Below are 21231 nucleotides of genomic sequence, written 5' to 3'. Positions count from 1 at the left end.
ACAGCTACAGGTGGGGCCCTAGGGGCTCCATCAACGCAACCCCAGGGACATCAGAAAGTACTTCCTGAACTCTTACAATGCATCAACCATTTCACTCCCTTTGCAGCAAATGTTCTGTTTGCTAACAAACAGCTCTCTCTGAACGGAGCTTCTGTTCTTCTCCGAGCACTTATGTTTTGCTTTGGTTTAGGCTAATTTTGTTCTTTGGAAAACTCTCTCCTGCTAGCTGACAGCAATGTGAGGCGCTCTAGCGGAATCTCTAAGAACATGACTTAGCATGGCAAACACACTGCAGTTGGAGATGCAACTTCATCCTCTCCAAACCTGCATCTGCAACTATAAGACAAAGATAACGCTGAGACGGGATGGGGGTGAGGCCTAAGACCTCACCTGTGCCTGGCACATAGTAGGTGCCCAACATATTCATGTTAAATAGCCAGAATCCCATGGGTCTTGGGGTTTATGCCTCATCAGCATATCAGGGATGTCTTTTCCTCTCATGAGGCCATTCTGATAGCTAAGCTCCCATGAATGCTTTCAAATAAATGGAAAGTGACACTCAGTTCTACGATTTGTAGCGCACGTGTGGCAGACACTAGAATTTTCCAGTGTCTACGACAACGGGCAGCAATCGTTATATTTTTATGTTTCGCTCACATCCCACCCTCACCGTGAGCTAATTGGGGCCCTCGTGTGGCTCTTCATTGTAACATCACCCTGGGCCTTTGAAAAAATGTACTGCCAGTGTGGCTTGCAAACACCATGTGGAGTGGGTTTGTTTAGTCCTGTTGTCTGTTTTCGCCTTTGCTTTCAAAGCCACACCAACCTCCAAAAGGTCTCAAAAAGTCCATCTAAATGATGGCCCTTGGAACTAGCTATGAACCTTCTGCGGAGAGAAATATGTTTAATCAAGACAATTTGAGCTGAAGGACAAGCTGCTCTGGTGGGACCCACCCCGGGATGAAAAAAGAAGCCAGAGACATCTTGGCTGTGGGCTGCAGGTCTGTCACATGACTTCCCTCCTTAAGTCACTGCACCGTGAGCCTATCCTTTCGGAAACCACAGACCACCAGGTTCCACCCTAGGCCAGAGCAGTTGCCCGCAGAAGCCGGACGTACGGTAGCCGCTGACCGCTTCGAGACTGGTCAGCTGGGAAGGCCAGAACACCGGGACCTCCCCCGGCTGACACGGCACAGGATCCCCGTAGTCAGGTCTGGAAAGATCTTGGATTCCCAGCAGCTCTGCAGAGGGAAAAGGAACGTGAATTCCACCAGGGCCTGCCCTGGCAGCCCCCATTCGAGTTGAACTTGTGGGGAAGTGCATGGTTCTTTCTCCAAGAGGAACTCTAGTCACAGGGTTGCTGTAGATGGCACCGGAGAAGGACGAGGAGGAGAAAGGAATCGGGCGTAGCCACTCAGAATGCTTGCCGACTCCTGGGCCATTCGGAGGGACAGGGGTCTCCAAGGCCTGGTGTGACTGGCCGAGGCGGCTCGGGTACATCAGCCCAACACCTGCATTACATGGATTGCCAACAAAGCCAGTGTCTTTGAGTTTATCTAGGCACAGACTGAGTCACCTAACGCAGACCTAAACCCTGCTGCTGGACCCCCAACAGCGTCCCTACCCCTGGCTGGCCACAGAATGTTCATCAGGACAGCAAAGATGGGTGTCGCCCGTGAGGAAAACTCAGCAGACACTTTGCTGTGGGCGCTCCTGAGATCATTGCTCTAAGGAAGGTGGCTCGGGCTGATTGGATTGTCACAGAATGCAGGCTGTGTCTGACTTTGTGACACAGCCGAGCAAGTTCAATGACACTAACGCTCACTCGCACCCAAGGCCCAATCCCAAGTCCCCACCAGGCCCTCTGAGAGCCTCTGAGAGGCCAGGGCAGCCTCCACGCCTGGATCTGCTCACTCGCTCTCAGAGGTTTTTCCTCGCACTCAGATTGAGTTCAGATGCTGGGGATCAATGGGTTTCAGCTCACGTGAACATTTGGAAGGCAGCTGTGTCCCAGCCAAATACGCCGCTGAACAACAGCCCAGATTCGAGGCGGCTCTGAGCTCAAGTCTCAAGACAAATAGCTCAGCTTCCACACTCCACCACCTGCTTCCCCCGCCCCAGGTCCACCTGAAGGTCACAGGAGCTGTTCTGCCCAGGGCAGCCCCTTGAACCTGAGGGGCATCTGCCGACCCAGCACAGGTAACACAGCTGCGGGAGGGCCAGCTTCGGGAGCTCAGGAACAAAGCCCGTTCCCGTCTTCTCGGGCCAAAGCCCACGAGCAGCTGTCAGAGTCATGAGCGAGCCTGGCCACTCACCTGGGTCGCCGATGTGCACGGGGTGTCCTTGCTCACCCATCAGGGAGCAACTGGCCTGCACCAGCCTCTCCAGCTTGTCCTTGGGGACGGGCCTCATGGTGACCACCAGAGGGCAGCAAAAGCCAGCAACGGTGGCGCAAGGCACTGTGGTCTGCCAAGAAATCAAGTTTTTTAAAAAAATGTTAAAAAATAGAATTAGCACAGAACGGAGCTCTGAGTACTGCGAGTTCAAGGCAGTGAATGAGGTAGGTAGGAGGTCCCAGTAGCTCTTCTACAAATATAGCTTCTACTCCCATGCGACACACAGATGAAGAAGTTTGCTGGTGATGATTGGTCTGAAACAGAGAACCTTAACTTTGTGGGTGCCGTGGACCCCTTTGGTAGTCTGGCGCAGCCTGGGACCCCCATCGAAGTGATGTTTTAGACCACAGGAAAGGAAATGCATAGGATCATAAGGGAAACCAATTATACTGCACACGCAGTTACCAGATGATGAAAAAATGTGACCCAGCAATCTTTGTGTCTCTGCATTAACCGGTTAAGGAGCAAGACGACAGGCCTGCTGTGACAATTTTGAATTCGTGATCAGCACACAGGATGATCCTGAGATGTCTGAAGACCCGTGATGGGACATGGAAATGCCTGTGGTTCCTCGGGGCAGCCACCGAGTCGCAGATACGACTGCAGTTTGTCGCCTGCGTTCATAATCGAAGGCCGCGCTCAAGGTCAGTTTGAGGCTCCGAAAATACTAGTGAAAATACGATTTTTCTTCCCATCCAATTCCATGGAATCCTCTGAATGTTCTCCGTGGGCCTCAAGTGGCCAGTGGGCCGCAGCTGAAACCGCTGGGGGCAGCGGAGCCGAGGAACGCCCGGGAGCGTGAGGCACCAGTCGCCTCGGCCTCCTGAGCCCGCACAGGGACGGAGGCCTGTGCCTGGACCCCGGGCCCTGCCTCGCTGTCCTGACTCAGGGGAAGTGGCCCAGGATGGCCTGTGTGACTGACTTCCTGGTGGGTGTTTCCCCTGAATGGCGCCTGGGCCCTGCAGGGGCTTGGGACAGATGTAGGGCATGGCCAGGATGTCATCTGCTGGGACCGTGTGGGCGGCCAACTAGACGGCTTGGCCCCCGGACAGCAGCCAGATGAAACCTTGGGAACCTGCTGAACAACAGCACCCAGAGGGCACAGGCCGGGGACTCTCTCAGGAGGCGGGCGGCTATCCCCGAGGGGTGCCCTTCATCTGCTCGAGGCCGCGAACTGACTCGCAGGTGGCTGCCAGGCCGTGTCTCCAGGAGCCAATGTGCAGAGGCGTCAGCATTAAACCGAAAGCTGTTGGGTAGCCACTGGGGCCGTGAGTGTTGGAGAGAGACCCTGGCTCAGCATGCTCTCCTCTCGGGAGCACGTCCCCCCGGCACCAGTCGCCTCGGCCTCCTGAGCCCGCACAGGGATGGGGACCTGTGCCTGGACCCCGGGCCCTGTTTCTTTGTGATGGGAAGGGTCCACAACATTAGTAACAAAGAAACAGAATTTCCGGAGGATGAGGCCCAGAAATCAGGATTTTTAAAAAGATTCCCAGGTGATTCTAATGTGCAGCCAAGGTTGAGAACCGCTGCCCAGGCACATTACCTTTAGCCTTCTCTCTCCTAAGCTCCACAGGCCCTGCCTTTGCCTCTGTCACTTGTTCCCTGAGCCCATGTCTTCTACGGCTCACTTCTGCCTCTGTGACTTGCTAAATGCACTTTCTCTGGCAGTTGGGAGTCTCAGCTGTGAATTCTTTCTCAGCCAGAAATCGAGTACCCAGGCTGCTGAACCCAAGTCCGGTCTGACGCCACCCGGCTAACATCTGGTGCTGTTCTTGCCGCCAAGACTGTGACTCAACTCCGCTGCTGCAGCACGAAGCAGCCGCAGACAGTGTGCAAATAAAAGAAAAAGAACGAGGAGAAAACCATGGCTCTGTGAGCACGGCCTGGCAGAGACGAGCAGCCCTGCAAAGCATCGGCCCACGGCCACCTCCACTGACGGCATTGTACACCTGGGAGCCAGGAGGCTCCCGTCTGGCTTGGGGACCTGGGAAAGTCCTTATTTCTCTCCAGGCCTCAGTTTCCTCATCCAAAATGACAGGCCGCAGGTGATGGGCCACAAGGTCCTCCCAGCTCTTACCTGCAAATGGGGGCTGTGTTCTGGGGCCAGACCCTGCCTGGGCCCTGCCAGCAGCGGAGGCTCTGCTCCCCCTTCCCTACTTTCAAGAAAATCACACAGGCGCCTATTTCGCGCGTGGAAAGCAGCTCGCACTGTGGGCAGCCTTGTTTATTGTCAGAGGCAGCGCGGGCCTCCTGGCAGGAGCCCCAACCAGCGAGCTTTCAGCTCAAGGTGAGATCCCCAGACTGAGTCCTCCGTGAAGAGACCCGGGCGGGCCGTGGACGCTGGCTGACCACCGACCCAGCCAGGTACCTTCTCGGACCTCATACCATGTCCAGGGGGTGGTGAGTGGAACGAGGGAGTCTGGTTCCTTCCCCATGGCAAGCGGCGGCTGGAATAAAACCTCGGAGACACAGCAGGGAGGCAGCCCTAACAGCGGGCACGTCCCGGGAGAGGGGACCACCCTGTGTGTGTGACCGCCGGCGGCCGCCTCTGGCCCAGAACATGACCCGGCTTCCTGACAGAGGCAGCGGATGGCCCGGCCGGGGCTCCGCCACAAATCCCCGGCATTTCCCCAGCCGGGCGCATCCTCACTGATGCCAGGACGAGCGAGCCAGGGAGGGTTTTCAAAAATCTCACTGAGCTGCCAGAAATCTCACTGAGCTGCCAGACAGCCCTCGCCGGTTCGGCTCAGTGGTTAGGCTGTCGTCCTGTGGACTGCAGGGTCACGGGTTTGATTCTGGTCAAGGGCATGTACCTGGGTTGCAGGCTTGACCCTCAGCCCCTGTCAGGGTGCATGCGGGAGGCAACCGATCAATGTGTCTCTCTCATATGGATGTTTCTGTCTCTCTGTCTCCTGCCCTCTCTCTAAAAATCAATGGAAAAATATCCTTGGGTGAGGTTAACAACAACAACGAAGAAGCCAGACAAATTCCAAACAGGCTTGGTTTATGCAGCCGCAGCGATCTGTCTGAAAGGGCTGGATTCCCACCCCAGGCCATGCTGGGTGCCCACGGCAGTCCCGGGGGTGGGCAGGAGAGAGAGGTTATTCCATAACCTCTCATGGGCCATGAGAGGTTAGCAGCTGCAGGAGTGGCTGAGCTGGGGCCAGTGCTTAGGCCTCCGGCCTCCTGAGCCGATGCTCTCCCAGCACAGGAAAATACAGGTGATCCACACTTTCAAGTCATTTTGCCTTGTGGACTGTGTCCCTACCTTATATGCACCCATGTGGCCGTGGCCCGGCTGTCTCCTGCCCTCTCTCTAAAAATCAATGGAAAAATATCCTTGGGTGAGGTTAACAACAACAACGAAGAAGCCAGACAAATTCCAAACAGGCTTGGTTTATGCAGCCGCAGCGATCTGTCTGAAAGGGCTGGATTCCCACCCCAGGCCACGCTGGGTGCCCACGGCTGTCCCGGGGGTGGGCAGGAGAGAGAGGTTATTCCATAGCCTCTCATGGGCAATGAGAGGTTAGCAGCTGCAGGAGTGGCTGAGCTGGGGCCAGCGCTTAGGCCTCCAGCCTCCTGAGCCGATGCTCTCCCAGCACAGGAAAATACAGGTGATCCACACTTTCAAGTCATTTTGCCTTGTGGACTGTGTCCCTACCTTATATGCACCCATGTGGCCGTGGCCCGGCGGGTCTCTTCTGGGGAGCCCCGCTTTCTCCCAGGCCCCTTCCAGGGAGGCGCTGCAGCCCAGGAAGAAGGTCACCATGTCCTTCAGCTGCTCCGAGTACTCCTCCAGCGAGGTCAGGCTGCCGGTGCAGGCACCGAACTCGTACTTGCGGAACTGGGGACGGTCCATCCTGGGGACACAAGGGGAAGTTCGCAGACCCCAGGCTCAATACGGGCCTTGACCAGGCATTTTTAAAAAGGACCAGGGCGGTGGTGGGACGTTTACTACTATGGAATACTATGCAGCTGTCAACAAGAGGGGATCTCTTATTCTTTGGGACAGCATGGATGGACCCGGAAAATATTATGCTAAGTGAATATTTACCTCAGTCTGAGACAGACAAACATCACATGACCTCACTTATGTGTGGAAGCTAATGAACAAAATGAACTGACCAACAACATAAGACCCAAAGCAGGGAGGCGTGGAACAGACTGACATACCTCGATGTGGGGTTGGGTGGATGAGAAGAGATAAACCAAAGAACTTATATACTTATATCCATGGACACGGGCAATAGGGTAGTGAAGACCTGTAGGGGGGAGAGCAGGGGCTGGGAGGAGGGGGGAAGGGAGGGAAATGGGAGGTATCTGTAATACTATCAACAACAAAAATACATTAAAAAAATAATAAAAAATGAAAAGGACCAGGGAGAGGGAAGAGGACGTCTGGGGCTGAAATTTCTGGCACTGGCACTGCGACAGGCGATGCAGTTTTGAGCAGGGGGCCTTGCTGGCATTTTCAGATCTTGCCAGATTGGAAACGATTAAGTCAGCACGTATATAATATAGCCCCGCCCCCTCCTGTTATAGTTCCTGTAACTTTACCCAAGACCAACCCAACCAGCAAGGAAAAAACACAATAGACACATGCCTGGATTGTGGGCTCCATCCTCAGTAGGGGGCGTGCAGGAGGCAGCTGATGGATGATTCTCTCTCATCATTGATGTTTCTATCTCTCCCTCTCCTTTCCTGTCTCTGAAATCAATAAAAACATATTTTAAAAAAGAAAAGAAAAGAAAAAAAACAATGGTGTTCTCTCTGCTGTCGAGGCAGGGCCCGCAGACAGAAGGGACAGAGGACACATGGGCTGGCCATGGCGAGGCCTGCCTCGTTCCTTAGAGAAACGTCTGCAGGGTTGAAAGACTTTGGTTACAAGCCCGTTCTTCATTCATTCCAAAGCCTTTTGCTGATCCGCTCCTCCGTGCCAGGCGCAGACCCAGGGATGGGGCTATGGTGATGGAGAGGGCACAGGCCCAGCCCTTAAGAAGCTCGGAATCCTACCCTGGCAGGTGAGACTCCATTGGAATCAGAACTGTGAGTGCTCACAGTCTAGGAAGAGGAGTGGCACAGGGAGGGGAGAGAGTCATTCTTCCCCACAGAGGGGGAGGTGCCGGCGTTGGGTCCTGAAGGATGAAGAGGAGTTCACCAACTGGACAAGGAGGAAAGCACAACCTAGGCCCGTGGTCGGCAAACCGTGGCTCGCGAGCCACATGCGGCTCTTTGGCCCCTTGAGTGTGGCTCTTCCACAAAATACCACGTGTGGGAGCGCGTACAGTGCGATTGAAACTTCGTGGCCCATGCGCAGAAGCCGGTTTTCGGCCGGGGTGAGTCTATTTTGAAGAAGTACTGTTGATATTTGGCTCTGTTGACTAATGAGTTTGCTGACCACTGATAGGCAGAGGAACAGTGGAGGCAGCACAGTGGTCTGCTCTGCGAGTCCCTGAGTTGGGAGCACGGGAGGTGCTAGGGAGAAGGTATGTGAGCTGGCCTCGGCCCAGGGGGATCGCTGGAGTCCACAACATGATAAAAGCAGAACATTCCCCAAAGTTTTCTCTCGGGGAGAGGGCTGGGGGGTTGGAGGTGACTAGACATAGTGTCAGGAAAAGTCACTCCAATGGGACCATTTTCTTCCTCGTGCTGAGCAGACAGGTTTCTGGCTTTGGTGATGACATGGCTGGAGGGCAGTGCCAGTGGGCTTTCTCCAGGGCTGGGCCTTCTTGGTGACCCCAAAGATTTTACCTGGGGCTGGGGCAGGGGCAGAGGCAGGGACAGGGGCAGGGGCAGGGGCTAGCGGTAGGAGTGGGATCGGGGGGAAGGCATCTCCTTCCTAACAGTCACGAGTGAGCCTCCGTGCCAGGCCCTGTGGGGTTGCGAAGCTGGACAGAGGTCCCTGGTGACAGGCACCTGGCTGCAGCATCGGCCCCTGCCACCTTTAACCCCGCTAACCCGCGCATTTTACCTGGTGCCTGAGACGGCGCCCAGGGCAGGCAACACCCACTTGCCCGGCTCGCTGCGGCCCAGCAGGGGCAGAGGGCCACGGTTGGCCTGGCAGAACGTCTCAAAGGCCGGGGCGAGGGCCCTGTGCAGGACCACCACGCTGGCTGGTCGGGGCCCTGGGTTTGGGGAGAGAAAGAACACACGCAGTCAGGTGCTTCTCGGAGAGCCTTCTTAGTTTAACTTTCTACTGCAGCCCAGCGCGCACACAGAAAAGTGCACGTGAGCGTACAGCCCGCTGGTCTCAGGGGAGGAACACACCCACGGAACCAGCATCCAGGGGAAGAAACCAGACATGATGAGCACCCCAGAAACCCCTCGCTCCCCTTTCAGCCATCTCACACCCTTCCCCCCGCAGGGGCAGCCACTACCCTGACCTCTAACATCACACATGCCTTTGCCTCTTTTTAATGATGTTCTTCATGGAGTGGCATCGTGCAGTGTGGGTCTTGGGAGTCCAGTTGCTCTCATTCAACAGCATGTTTGGGGGAACCACCCATATTGCCGAGTTTAACCGTAGTCGGTGCATTCTCATGGCTGTGTGGTGCATTCACTACCACAGGGCATCTACCCCAGACCGCTGCCGACGGGCATCTGCATGGCTTCCAGTGGCCTTATTACAAATGGTGCAGTCGCGACCATTTTACCACATGCACTTGGGGGTACACATGTGCATACTCCTGCTTGGCATAGGTAGGGTACCTACATATTCAGCTTTGGTACATACAGCTAAGCAGACCCAGAGTGGTGGTACCAGTGTGCATGCCCACCCACAGCGGCGTGTGGGTTCCTGGTCGCGCCATCCTCTCTCCCACACTCCGTATTCCTGGCCTTTCGCCTTCCGGCCACCCCGGCAGGTGTGCGGAGGCGTCGCGCTAGGTTTTTAATTGCATCGCCCAGGTGCTGAGCGTGAGTGAGCGTCTCTTCAGATGCTCCATTGGCCACTTGGATGTCCTTTCTGGGAAAGAGACCATCCATGTGTTTTGTCTGGGCAGATTCTCACAGAGCCCTGGACTCTCCCTCCAGAGACATTTTAGCGGAGCCGTAGAGGAAGGCCCCACCTGCCTGCCCCGACCCCTCTGGTGGCAACCACCCTCCTCTGGAACGAGAGGGCCTTTGGCTTTGGAGGCTTGAATCCCGTCTGCCTCTGACCAGTGGTGTGACCCTGGGCTGTTTCCCACGGGTAACATGGCAGTGATCTCCCGACCTCAACGAGAACTCTGCGAGTTCATTCCTGCGTGTCCAGTACCTAGCGGACGGGTGTTCAGGAAGGAGGGGTGGAGTTACACTCAATGGAACCTTGTACAGGCATTTGAAGTTATGATACAGGAGAAATGTTTTATGATATTAAGAGATATTTGGGCTGTATCATTAAAGGAATGATACTAGGTAACGAAAGTAGGTTCAGCATATCCCCCTTTGTAAAAAGTCCATGAGAGCCTTGGCCGGGTGGCTGGGTTGGTTAGAACATTGTCCCGTACACCAAGCGGCTACAGGTTCGATTCCTGGTCAGGGTATATACCTAGGTTTTGGGTTCAATCCCTGGTCGGAGGCAACCAATCGATATTTCTCTCTCATATCGATGCTTCTCTCTCTCTCTCCTCCCTTCCTTCCTCTCTCTCTAAAATCAATAAAAACATCTCCTTGGATAAGAATTAAAAAATAAAAAAATAAATCGAGAGAAAGAAAGAACTAAAAGAAAATACATCCACATGCTAATCATATTCTAAACTTTATCCAGTAATTAGGAATCATTCTATAACTGGAGGGAAAAAAAAACCCAAAGAAAAAAAGTTATATTTTAAAAAAGGATTATTTCCTTTAAAAAGACCATCCCAGAGAAAAACATAATTATGCTCTTTTGGAGAAATAACCTTGGGCACAGTCCTCCTACATGCCAGCCTTGCTCTCTCATCCTGTGGACATTCTTTTCCGCACTAATATTGTCAGCTAATATTTTCTGTGTGCTTAGCATGTGCCAAGCTGTCTGTGCCAAGCAATTGATCTATGTAATCATCTGCACACATGAGGAGAATAAGGCTCAGAGAGATGGAGCGAATTTCCCAGGGTTGCACAGCTGGTGCATGGCACAGCCAGGATGCAAACCTGAGACGGGTGGCCCGTGAGCCCCTGCGGGCACCGGGCCTCGATAGGCTGGGTCCACCCCCACCTCCGGCACTTTCCTTCTCGGGGATGGTGAAGTGGAGCAGATGCCGGGTGTCTGCGGGGAAGAGTCTGAGGCTGGCTCCTGCTCTAACTGCCTGGAGCTCCTGATCGCGGATCCGCAGTGCCTGCCAATGCCACAGACAGACTTCCAAAATGAGGACAAACCGGACGCTGCCAGCTGCTGAAAGCCCGAGGAAGCCGGCTGCCTGTCTCAAGCAAGCCCAGCGAGCCTCCAAAAATAAGCTGGAATGAGGGGGAAGGGAACTGGGCCAGCCCAGCGGCCTCGCGTTCCCCCGCCAGCCCCTTCTCACCTCCAAAGCTGTGGTGAGAGCAAACTGGACCTTTAAGACCGTAACTCCGGGAGGTGCGGGAGGTGCGACGCGCACAAAGCTTCTTTGTTTCCTCTTTAATTATTGCGTAGAGTTCAGAGCCACTGCATTTTGGTTTTGTCCATCTCCACTCTGGCCCTGGATTGTCCCCATTAGCAACAGGACGTGGAACAGAGGGCTGAGGGGTGCCCTTTTGAGGGGGACCCACGAGGGGAGAGCCCTTGATGGTGTGATGGGATTCCTGCACCCCCTGGGTTATGACATTTGGCTGCGACTGGGGTCAATGACAACTTCGACATGTTTTCTCTTGCGGGATCTTTTAGAGCCCTGGGTGTCACTCTGGGGAGACAGTGGGGAGCTGGGTACCCCCAGTGAAGATCAGACCAAGGCAGGGAGACCTGGTCCAAATCTGAACCAGATTAACATGCTGCATACCCAGGGGCACTTTTCCGGGAGGGAAACCGTCTCATCATCCGAGGCCGTGGGTGGTTCTGCCTATGAAGCTGTGGCAACCAAGCAGAACCACGTGGTGCCAGTCCCACCTGTGGACAGGTATTCACACCCGAGGCTGGCCCACGTGCCAGCTCTGCTGGGAAGCTAAGCAGCGACCAGAGCTGACAGCATTCTGCTCTTACTTTCTGTCTCCTGTGCGACGCTGGGCATCTCTGGGATTCCTGTGCCCTGCACAACTGGTATCTCCAAAACTTCACGACCCAGGGAATCCCCCCCCCCTCTCTCTCTCTCTCTCTTAGTTTTCATTTTAATTTAAAAAATATATTTTTATTGACTTCAGAGAGGAAGGAAGAGGGAGAGAGAGAGATAGAAACATCAATGATGAGAGAGAATCATTAATCAGCTGCCTCCTGCACGCCCCCCACTGGGGATCAAGCCGCTAACCCGGGCATGTGCCCTGACTATGAATCGAATCGTGACCTCCTGGTTCATAGGTCGATGTCCAACCACCGAGCCACGAGGGCTGGGCTTTTTCTCTTTTTTAAAACATCTAGCACCACTCACCCCCAGTCGTGCTGGACATGTTTCTGATGTTTGGTTTCTTTTGTAGAATCAAACTCCTTATGGCAGCAAGAGGGCAGGACTTCAGGTGGAGGGTGAAGGTCATCGTGAAGGTCACCGGGCCATCCTTTAATGGGCCGCAGAGAGTCTGGATGAGGGGACGAAGGGGAACAGATGAGAAAGCACAGCTCCCTTGAAGGCGGCAAATTCCCCATCAGATACCCGATCCCATCCAGTCCTGGCTGTTCCTGGCCCAGCCCCGGGATGTGTATCGGTCGCAGCAAGTTCTTGTCCCTCCCCCACCCCTGGGACCTGTGGAACCCCTTGAAATTCCGAACACTTCAAGACCTTTGCTCACGCTCCTCCCTTGGCCAGGAATGTCCTCCCTCCCTCCCAGAAGGCCTTTCCATCCCTCATAACTGGCTCAGAATCTTCCACCTCTAGGAAGAAGCCAAGAGGTGTGCACTGGCTCATGCTGGGCGCCTGGGCCCTCAGAACATTCTGTGGCCTGAACTGCAGTTGGCCTGAGGTTCTACTTGACTCGGGACCCCCTATCCCACCCCCGGGGAGACTCCAAGTGCCTAGGCCTCTTCCACAGGTCCCAGAGCGCCAACCACAGCCTAAGCACACAGTACACACCCAGAACGCTTATGACCCAATGAACAAATGAATGAGTGCCGATCACAAATGAGACAGCAGGCTGAATTTTCTGTCTACATGTGACTTCTGTCGTTTAGACTTAGGGGTCCTAGAAGATAAAGATTTTATGTTTTCTTCTTTATACCTCCTTACTGCCACTACTCTGGACACAGTGCCTGACACAGAGCTTTGGTGAACAAATGAATGAATACAGGGATGGGCAAAAGTAGGTTTACAGTTGTGAGTACGTGAAATGGTTTATTCTTGTATTATTATTATTTATTAATGATTGTATTATTTATTAATGTTACAACTGTAATACAAATATAATTTTTAAGATTTAGAGATGGTCTCAAAGCTCCAGGAGGTTACATTTAGGAAAGAATCCCATCAGTTGACTCATACTCTAGAAAAAGAGGCTTCAACGTGTTAGCAAAATCGAGGTCACATTGTGTTGGCTTCCAAGGCACAGCTCATGTCTTCTTCACCAAAACAGACCCAGTGCCTCACTAGTGCCTGATACTTCCACAGGTCCCAGAGCGCCAACCACAGCCTAAGCACACAGTACACACCCAGAACGCTTATGACCCAATGAACAAATGAATGAGTGCCGATCACAAATGAGACAGCAGGCTGAATTTTCTGTCTACATGTGACTTCTGTCGTTTAGACTTAGGGGTCCTAGAAGATAATTTTATGTTGTTTTCTTCTTTATACCTCCTTACTGCCACTACTCTGGACACAGTGCCTGACACAGAGCTTTGGTGAACGAATGAATGAATACAGGAGTGGGCAAAAGTAGGTTTACAGTTGTGAGAACGTGAAACGGTTTATTCTTGTATTATTATTATGTATTAATGATTGTATTATTTATTCATGTTACAACTGTAATACAAATATAATTTTTAAGATTTAGAGATGGTCTCAAAGCTCCAGGAGGTTACATTTAGGAAAGAATCCCATCAGTTGACTCATACTCTAGAAAAAGAGGCTTCAACGTGTTAGCAAAACCGAGGTCACATTGTATTGGCTTCCAAGGCACAGCTCATGTCTTCTGCACCAAAACAGACCCAGTGCCTCGCTAGTGCCTGGCGCAAAAGTGGGAGTTCAGTGAGTGTTTGTTGAATGACTGGCTGACTGTAGAATGGGTGGAAGCACAAAGGCAGTGCCCACAGGGAAGGCTCTGGACAAGCCTGGCTTTCCACAACTCTTTCTGTCTAAAAGAGGAGAGCCCGATGGGATTCTAAACCACCGATGTATGTTTTCAACTCTAATATCAGCGGTAGAAAAGTACGTAACCGCCATGGCCGTTTGATGAAGAATTTGAGATTGTATAAAATCTCTAGCAAACAGAAATGTAAAGACAGTGCCCCGGAAGAGGTAGAGATGCATTTAAGACCGACAGCGAATGCTTTAATAGCCGCAGGAACCGAGCGCTGTGGGCACATCGGGAGAGGACAGTGGGGGGTCAGGTGAGGTTGGGTTCCATGCCCCCGTGGAGATGCTGAGGCTAAAGCAGCTGCTTTGGCAGGTCAAGCCTGAGCTTGCCGGCTGGACTGGCAGAGCCCGCCTGGGCCCGGCAGACCTCGCTCCTGGGCCAAGCAGCCGGGCACCAGCTAAGGTCTTGGATGTCTGTGGCTCCCCATGGTCACGGCGGAGGGCTTAACACCTCAGCCAGGCACTCAGCAAAGGTCCAAGACAGAACCATTCCCTACCCATGTGGGGACATGGCCAGACCCCTCTAACAACTGTCCTCACTGCATATCTGGAGGAAAGAATGATGTTTACCCCAAACCCAATCAAATGAGAGACCCCCCCACATGTACCTGTTAGCCTTCACCCCCCATTATATTTTTATGTATTTATTTTAAATATATTGTTATTGATTTCAGAGAGGAAGGGAGAGGGAGAGAGACATAGAAACATCAAGGATGAGAGAGAATAATTGATCCTCCTGCATGACCCCTACTGGGGATTCAGCCCACAACCCAAGCATGTGCCCTTGACTGGAATCGAACCCAGGACCCTACAGTTCACAGACCGATGCTCTATCCACTGAGCCAAACCAGCTAGTGCTTCACCCCCATTATTACTGGATAGGATGGTAGGTATAAGCTGGGGGCTGTTTTGCAAATAAATTGTAGCCAGAAACCAAACTCTGAAGATGATTGCCTTCCCTTTGCTTTATTTATTTATTGTTTTAATATAAATTCAAGTGGATCTCAGTCATTCCTGTTACTTTCCTGGCCTGGAGATAAATGAGGGCAGCTAGGACTCCTGCCCTGTGAAATGCATGCTGGGAGTGTGCCAGGCACCTGAATGTCACCACATGCGGGCTGGGAGGGAAAGAGGCTGAGAACCCCTACCTCATGGATCATCCCCTTGAAGGCAGGGGTCAAACAGAGCATGACGTCCATTGGCCCCTGCCAAAGAAGTGCCCTCAATACACCAACCAGAGAACGCCCAGTCATATACGAAACGGTAGCAACCCCCACCATATGTGGGAACCCACTGTGTGCCAGGCCCTTTACCCTCAATGGTTTACAACCATCGGTTCTTCACCCCCCCCCCCAACAAAGAAGACATTACTAATCCCATTATAGACAAGAAAGGTGGGGTTCAGGGAGGTCAAAGTAGTTAACTAAAGTCTCATAACTAGTATGTGGTAGAGCCCAAATCCAAAAGCAAGTATAAAGTCATGCTTGCTTGATCAATATCTACCTATCTATGTCCATTCACCCATCCATCCATCCATCCATCCATCCATCCATCCATCCATCGTGTGGTGTTAATGGGAATGACATCCTCAGTAGGAAAAATGGGGACCAGCCCCCGCCCAAGATGATTCTGAGGCCAGAGTCTCTTGAGCCTTTATGTTTCTTTGGGACTGAACCGTGATTCTAGGCTTTCCACCAGGGTCTCGAGTGAACTCACCGCTGAGGGTGCTGAGTGGCCCAGTGTCTCATGGCCCAGTGAGGTCTTACTCTAGGAGTGAGATAGGACGGGGAGATCTCATTGGGGAGCCTTGGTTGGACTTCAAGAAGTCACCTTTCTGCTGCAAGTTCTTTCTTTTCTCTTTAGAGAATAACAAACTATCAAATCCACAAATATCATTCCCCAGCATCAAATATACCAGAGAGGGGGCCCACAAAAATCAGTTCCTTAGCAGGATCTGACACATCCCAAGCCCAGTGTCAAAGTATCTGTTCTATGCCTGTCACAGATGATTGAAACTCCACCATTAGGAAGTCATTCCTCCGCTTTACCCAAACAATGCAATGCAATGGAATGCAATGCAATGCAATGCAATCCAACCAGTCCAGTCCAGTCCAATCCAATCCAGTCCAATCCAGTCCAATCCAATCCAGTCCAATCCAGTCCAATTCTGGAGGAATGCATCTTCCAGATGTGCTCAAACAGTGGGCTGAATGCAAGCCCATGGTGGCAATGTTAGTAATAGAAACCACATAGAAACAACCTAACAAAGGTTGGTTAAATGCTAGTTAAATAGAGGTGTAGCTAAACTCTAGTACATCCATACCATACACTCCCAAGCTCCCTCTGACTGCATTCCCACCCTTGCTAAGATAGCAATCACAACGTTAACCTTATTCCGGCACAGTCCAGCATCCATGCATGCATTCAGCAGGCATCATGGCACAGAGCACAGATTTGGGGGCAGACTGTCTGAATTCTAAACCCGTCCCTACACTTAGGAGGGGGTCATTAACCCCTCTGGGCCTATTTTCTCAACTGTAAACAGGACCTAATAACAGTATGCACTTCCCTGGGTTGCGGTGGGATGAAATTAGCTAACACGTGTGAGGTTCTCGGAACAACTCCTGGCTGGGCCCACGGTTAGCGCCACGGAAGCATTGCCCTTGTGTGTGTTACTCCCGCCCAGGGCGCTGCAGACACCGTGGGGAGAAGACAGCCACAGCCCACGCTCACGGGGGGGTTGCCTCCCTGGAGACAGACCTTAACCACATAATTAGCATCGTGTCTGTCTCCCTGGGAGAGACAGGAAGTAAATCAGTGACTATGATGCCATGTGCAGAGGGAGCCCTCCTGGGCTGAGTCTGAAAGGAGGAGGAATGATCAGACTCACAGACGGTGGGGAGGGCGGGTGCTCTAGGCAGGGACAGCATGAGCAAAGGCAGGGAGCAGTGGGGAGAACTAGCTTCTTATGCAGAGGACCTGTATGCCACAGGGAGGAGGAGGGGCACAGGGGCTGAGAGGGCAAGCAGAGGCCAGCTCCGGAAGAAACCTGGACGGATCCCCAGAGCAATGGGAAATCACAACGGTTTTCAGCAGCAGAATGACTTGGTAAGACTCACCGTTTATGAAGATGCTCTGGCTGCCAGTGGGGGACGGACTGCAGGGCAGGCAAAGAGGCGCTGGCAGATGAGAGGGGAGGCCAGGCCAGGATGATGAACATCTAGAAAGTCTCGCTCCCAGAAAAGACCCTTGCAGGAGAGAGGCTGCCTTAAACCTTCGTGTGCCCTGCTGGGCCAGCCAGCCCTCAGCATGCTTAGGGGAGCCCAGGTGGCTCTTGTGAAGGAGGGACAAGGGATCTCTCTCTCTCTCTCTCTCTCTCTCTCTCTCTCTCTCTCTCTCTCACACACACACACACACACACACACGGAGAAAGTTTTCAGTTTCCCTTCAGTTCCACCAGGGCAGAACTTTTGACCTGTTCCATTTCTTGATATATCTCTGGCGCCTGCAACAGTGCCTGGCACAGGGAAGGCACCCAATAAATGTCCACGGTCAGGGGGATGGGCAAAGCAAGTGACACCCACAAAAGCAACCGAGATGAGGCAACCAGGGAGGTAGGAGGGAAACCAGGTGGCTCAGAAGCCAAGGGAAGCAAGTGTTTCAAGGAGGAATTTATGTCATGAAGGTCATGGAGAATGAAGTTTAAATGTCCATCGGACTTTATAACCCGGTCAGCAAGCATCTTGTATGGATACAGGACGTGACCTTGAAGGGTACAAAGAATAACAGAAGACACAGTCCATCTCCTTGAAGCTCATAGTCAAGCCAAGAAGATCACATTATTCACAAGCATAAGCACTTCCTGATGTTAGGAAAGTCCATTTCTGGTCTGTAGATGTCACTTCCCCAGAGTCCTGCGCGTGACCATGGAAGAACAGAACAAGGAGGTGTGCAGACCTTGTCTCCACTCATTAATTTTTGTGGTGGAAGTTGTTCAACTGCCAAGACAGTTGTTGGTGGCAGCCTAGACACAATTACAAATTTGCAAAATAGATGCTGCTGTAAGGAAAAGGTATCCTAACTGTATAATATATTTCAAAAATTTTTTTTCATTATAACAGAGACAAAAGGTTGGGCCAATGCTGGACATATTACATATTGTTTTATATTGTTGATTTAATAGGTCGGATACAAGTGCTTCCATTACTCAAGGACTGTGAACTAAACACGTATTTTTAACCAAAGTCGATGATGGTCAAAGCCGACTAAACAAGTTCAGTCCTAGAGTCAGGAGGTGGAGCAGAGCAAGGCAGGAATCCATGGCGAGGGATGGACACCTTGGTGACCCAAAGTAGGGGGTCAGAGCCCAAGTGGTGAGGAGGGCATCCATCGCCAGGGAGGATGGTCTGGCCTGTGGTGTCACAGCCTGATCAGGGTAAGGAGGGGTTCTTCAGAGGGTCGGGAACGGCACCTGGCATGTGATATCGAAGGGTAAGGACTGTGTGTGTGTGTGTGTGTGTGCGCGCGCACACACACACACACTGGGAAACAGTATCCTTTAAATAATGATGGGACTGGAGTATAATTCACTAATTAATATAGGAATCTATCAATCCATATGGATATAAAAAAATAAAGTTAATGAGTGGGATATTTGCATAGCTTCAAAGTACCTCCCCGTGAAAAGCCTTTTAATTACAAAGAGGAAAAGACTAACTTTATCTTTGAGAAACCTGGTAGGTACCACCTTAATCATGTGCCCGAAGTGACCATCAGTAGGATAGGAATAAATCGAAATGATGAGATCCTTGGTAGGGGGAAGAAGGAGGCCAGGTCACTGCTATTCAAAGCGACATGCCTGCCACAGATGCATAACCTGCATCCGATCATGAGGAAACATTAGACAAACCTTAACCAAGGGACAGTCTACAGCACCTGTCATCTTTGAAAGTGTCAAGGTCACGTTAAGTCAAGGAAAGATGGAGGAGCTGTTCTTCCAGACCGAAGGAGAGTAAACAAACATAATGAAACGCAAGAGTGATTCTGAACTGGATCCTTGGGAGAAAAAGTACACTATTGTGATCACTGGTGAAACTTGAAGGGAGTCTGAGGATTCGATGGTAGCAATGAAGCTGTGTTAGCTTCCTGGATTTGACAGCTGTGTTGTGGGTAGGAGGGAAAAATGCAGGAAAGTATGGGAGGAGGATGGGGACACCAGCAAAACGTACTCTCAGAGAGCTCAAGAAAAAAAAAGTTGCAACTTTTCTGTCACTTTGTGATTGCTTCAAAATATAAAAATGATAAGAAATAAGTTATGGAAAAATTAAACAGAAAAAAAATGAAATGTCGTATATACATATCATGGACTATTATTTAGCCTTTAAAAGGAAGGAAATCCTGACACATGCTACAGCACGGATAAACCTTGGAGACATCATGCTAAGTGAAATAAGCCAGTCACAAAAGAACAAACACTGTATGATTCCACTTATAGGAAACTAGAGGCCCGGTGCACGAAATTCGTGCATAAAACTAGAGGCCTGGTGCATGAAATTAGTGCAGGTCCTTCAGCCGGGCCTGCACTCTCTCCAATCCGGGATCCCTCTCGCAACCTGGGACCATTGGCTCCTAACCGCTCACCTGCTGGCCTGATTGCCCCTAACCGCTCTCCCCTGCTGGCCTGATCACCCCTATCCAGCAAGAGTGATTCTGAACTGGATCCTTGGGAGAAAAAGTACACTATTGTGATCACTGGTGAAACTTGAAGGGAGTCTGAGGATTCGATGGTAGCAATGAAGCTGTGTTAGCTTCCTGGATTTGACAGCTGTGTTGTGGGTAGGAGGGAAAAATGCAGGAAAGTATGGGAGGAGGATGGGGACACCAGCAAAACGTACTCTCAGAGAGCTCAAGAAAAAAAAAGTTGCAACTTTTCTGTCACTTTGTGATTGCTTCAAAATTTAAAAATGATAAGAAATAAGTTATGGAAAAATTAAACAGAAAAAAAATGAAATGTGGTACATACATATCATGGACTATTATTTAGCCTTTAAAAGGAAGGAAATCCTGACACATGCTACAGTACGGATGAACCTTGGAGACATCATGCTAAGTGAAATAAGCCAGTCACAAAAGGAAAAACACTGTATGATTCCACTTATAGGAAACTAGAGGCCCGGTGCATGAAATTAGTGCATGAAACTAGAGGCCCGGTGCACGAAATTAGTGCAGGTCCTTCAGCTGGGCCTGCACTCTCTCCAATCCGGGATCCCTCTCGCAACCTGGGACCATTGGCTCCTAACCGCTCACCTGCCTGCCTGCCTGATCACCCCTAACCGCCTCTGCCTCAGCCCCCGCCACTGTGGCTTTGTCCGGAAGGATGTCCGGAAGACGTCCAGTCTATCTGGTCTATCCGGTCTAATTAGCATATTACCCTTTTATTAGTATAGATGCCTGGAATAGTCAAATTCACAGAGACAGGAAATGGAACAGTGGTTGCCCAGGGCTGGGGACAGGAGAGTGTGGGGAATTGGTGTGTCACGGGGACGGATTTTAAGTTCGGGATGAAGAAAAAGTTCTGGAGACGGATAGTGAGGATGGTCTCATGACGATGTGCGTGTACTCACTGCCACTGACCTGTGTGCTGAAAACTGGGTGAGATGGTGAATTTTATGTTATATATAGTTTACCATCATAAAAAAAATAAAATATAGATTAAAATATCAAACTGCGAGTGTTAAGGTACATTCACATTAACTGTTTAGTTTCAAAATGTTGGTGTGAAAGTGACACCAGGGTTGGCGTGTATCTTGAATTAAATATAAAATGTTCTCTGACTCGGGCTCCTGTCCTAACTCCATGGCAAAGCAGGGTTTTTGTGTGTGTGCTTCACATGGCCAAGCAGTCACTTGATCGCTCTGTGAAACTTGGGGAAAACTCTTTCTGCCAAACGTGACTGTGAATGTCCATTCTTAGAGAGTCGTGGACTATTTGAGAGCCTCGTTCTTCAAAGCAAACCTGCTTTCGGTTGCTTAGTCCAATACAGCAATCCAACCCAGTGTCTGGCAAAGCTCCAAGGTATGCAGTCAGGGGCCGCAAAGGGCAGCCCATCTGTTTCATCGTTGGCTGGGCCTGCACGTTTGCTTATTTATTTCAGAGGCTCTGCAATGCCCTGCCAGACCAAACCCCTGTCACTGTGAGACGTAACACATGGACCCCGATGTAGGGGAAGGGAATGATGCTACTAACAGTAAACGCCAAGCCACGCGGTTCCCTGGGGAGGAACCAGGCAGTTGCTTAAATGTCTAGCTACCCTTCCACTGCAAGCTCCACCAACGTCATGACCCACAAGCCTACTTTAAGGTCACTGTGAGCATCGCTCCCTGGTGGGAGGAGCTGGGGGCTCCATGGACTTTTCTTCCGGGAAAGGGCTTGCCTAGCGGTGGTGACCTCACACACGGCCTGCA

The 21231-nt window shown here is 51.5% G+C and overlaps 1 protein-coding gene across 4 annotated transcripts in view; it reads right to left on the bottom strand.

Moving 5' to 3' along the window:
* Window positions 1-21231, bottom strand: part of LOC102252495 (chromosome unknown open reading frame, human C14orf159) — a 67629-nt gene that overhangs the window by 34281 nt on the left and 12117 nt on the right. For 3 of the 4 annotated variants that reach the window (XM_014543678.1, XM_005871195.2, XM_014543677.1), the window contains exons 2-6: window positions 11915-12059; window positions 8368-8521; window positions 6058-6256; window positions 2316-2466; window positions 1119-1241 (exon numbers count right to left, since the gene is read on the bottom strand). In XM_014543678.1, the coding sequence (XP_014399164.1) occupies window positions 1119-1241; window positions 2316-2466; window positions 6058-6256; window positions 8368-8521; window positions 11915-12017 (730 nt within the window). In that variant the 5' untranslated portion in view covers window positions 12018-12059. Of the gene's footprint in view, window positions 1-1118; window positions 1242-2315; window positions 2467-6057; window positions 6257-8367; window positions 8522-11914; window positions 12060-13122; window positions 13226-21231 lie in introns of those variants that run through there. The other variant, XM_014543679.1, reaches the window with a different exon arrangement.

Source organism: Myotis brandtii, unplaced genomic scaffold, assembly GCF_000412655.1.
Source record: "Myotis brandtii unplaced genomic scaffold, ASM41265v1 scaffold332, whole genome shotgun sequence".
Taxonomy (NCBI): Eukaryota; Metazoa; Chordata; class Mammalia; order Chiroptera; family Vespertilionidae; genus Myotis; species Myotis brandtii.
This window is presented reverse-complemented; position numbering and strand designations above follow the sequence as displayed.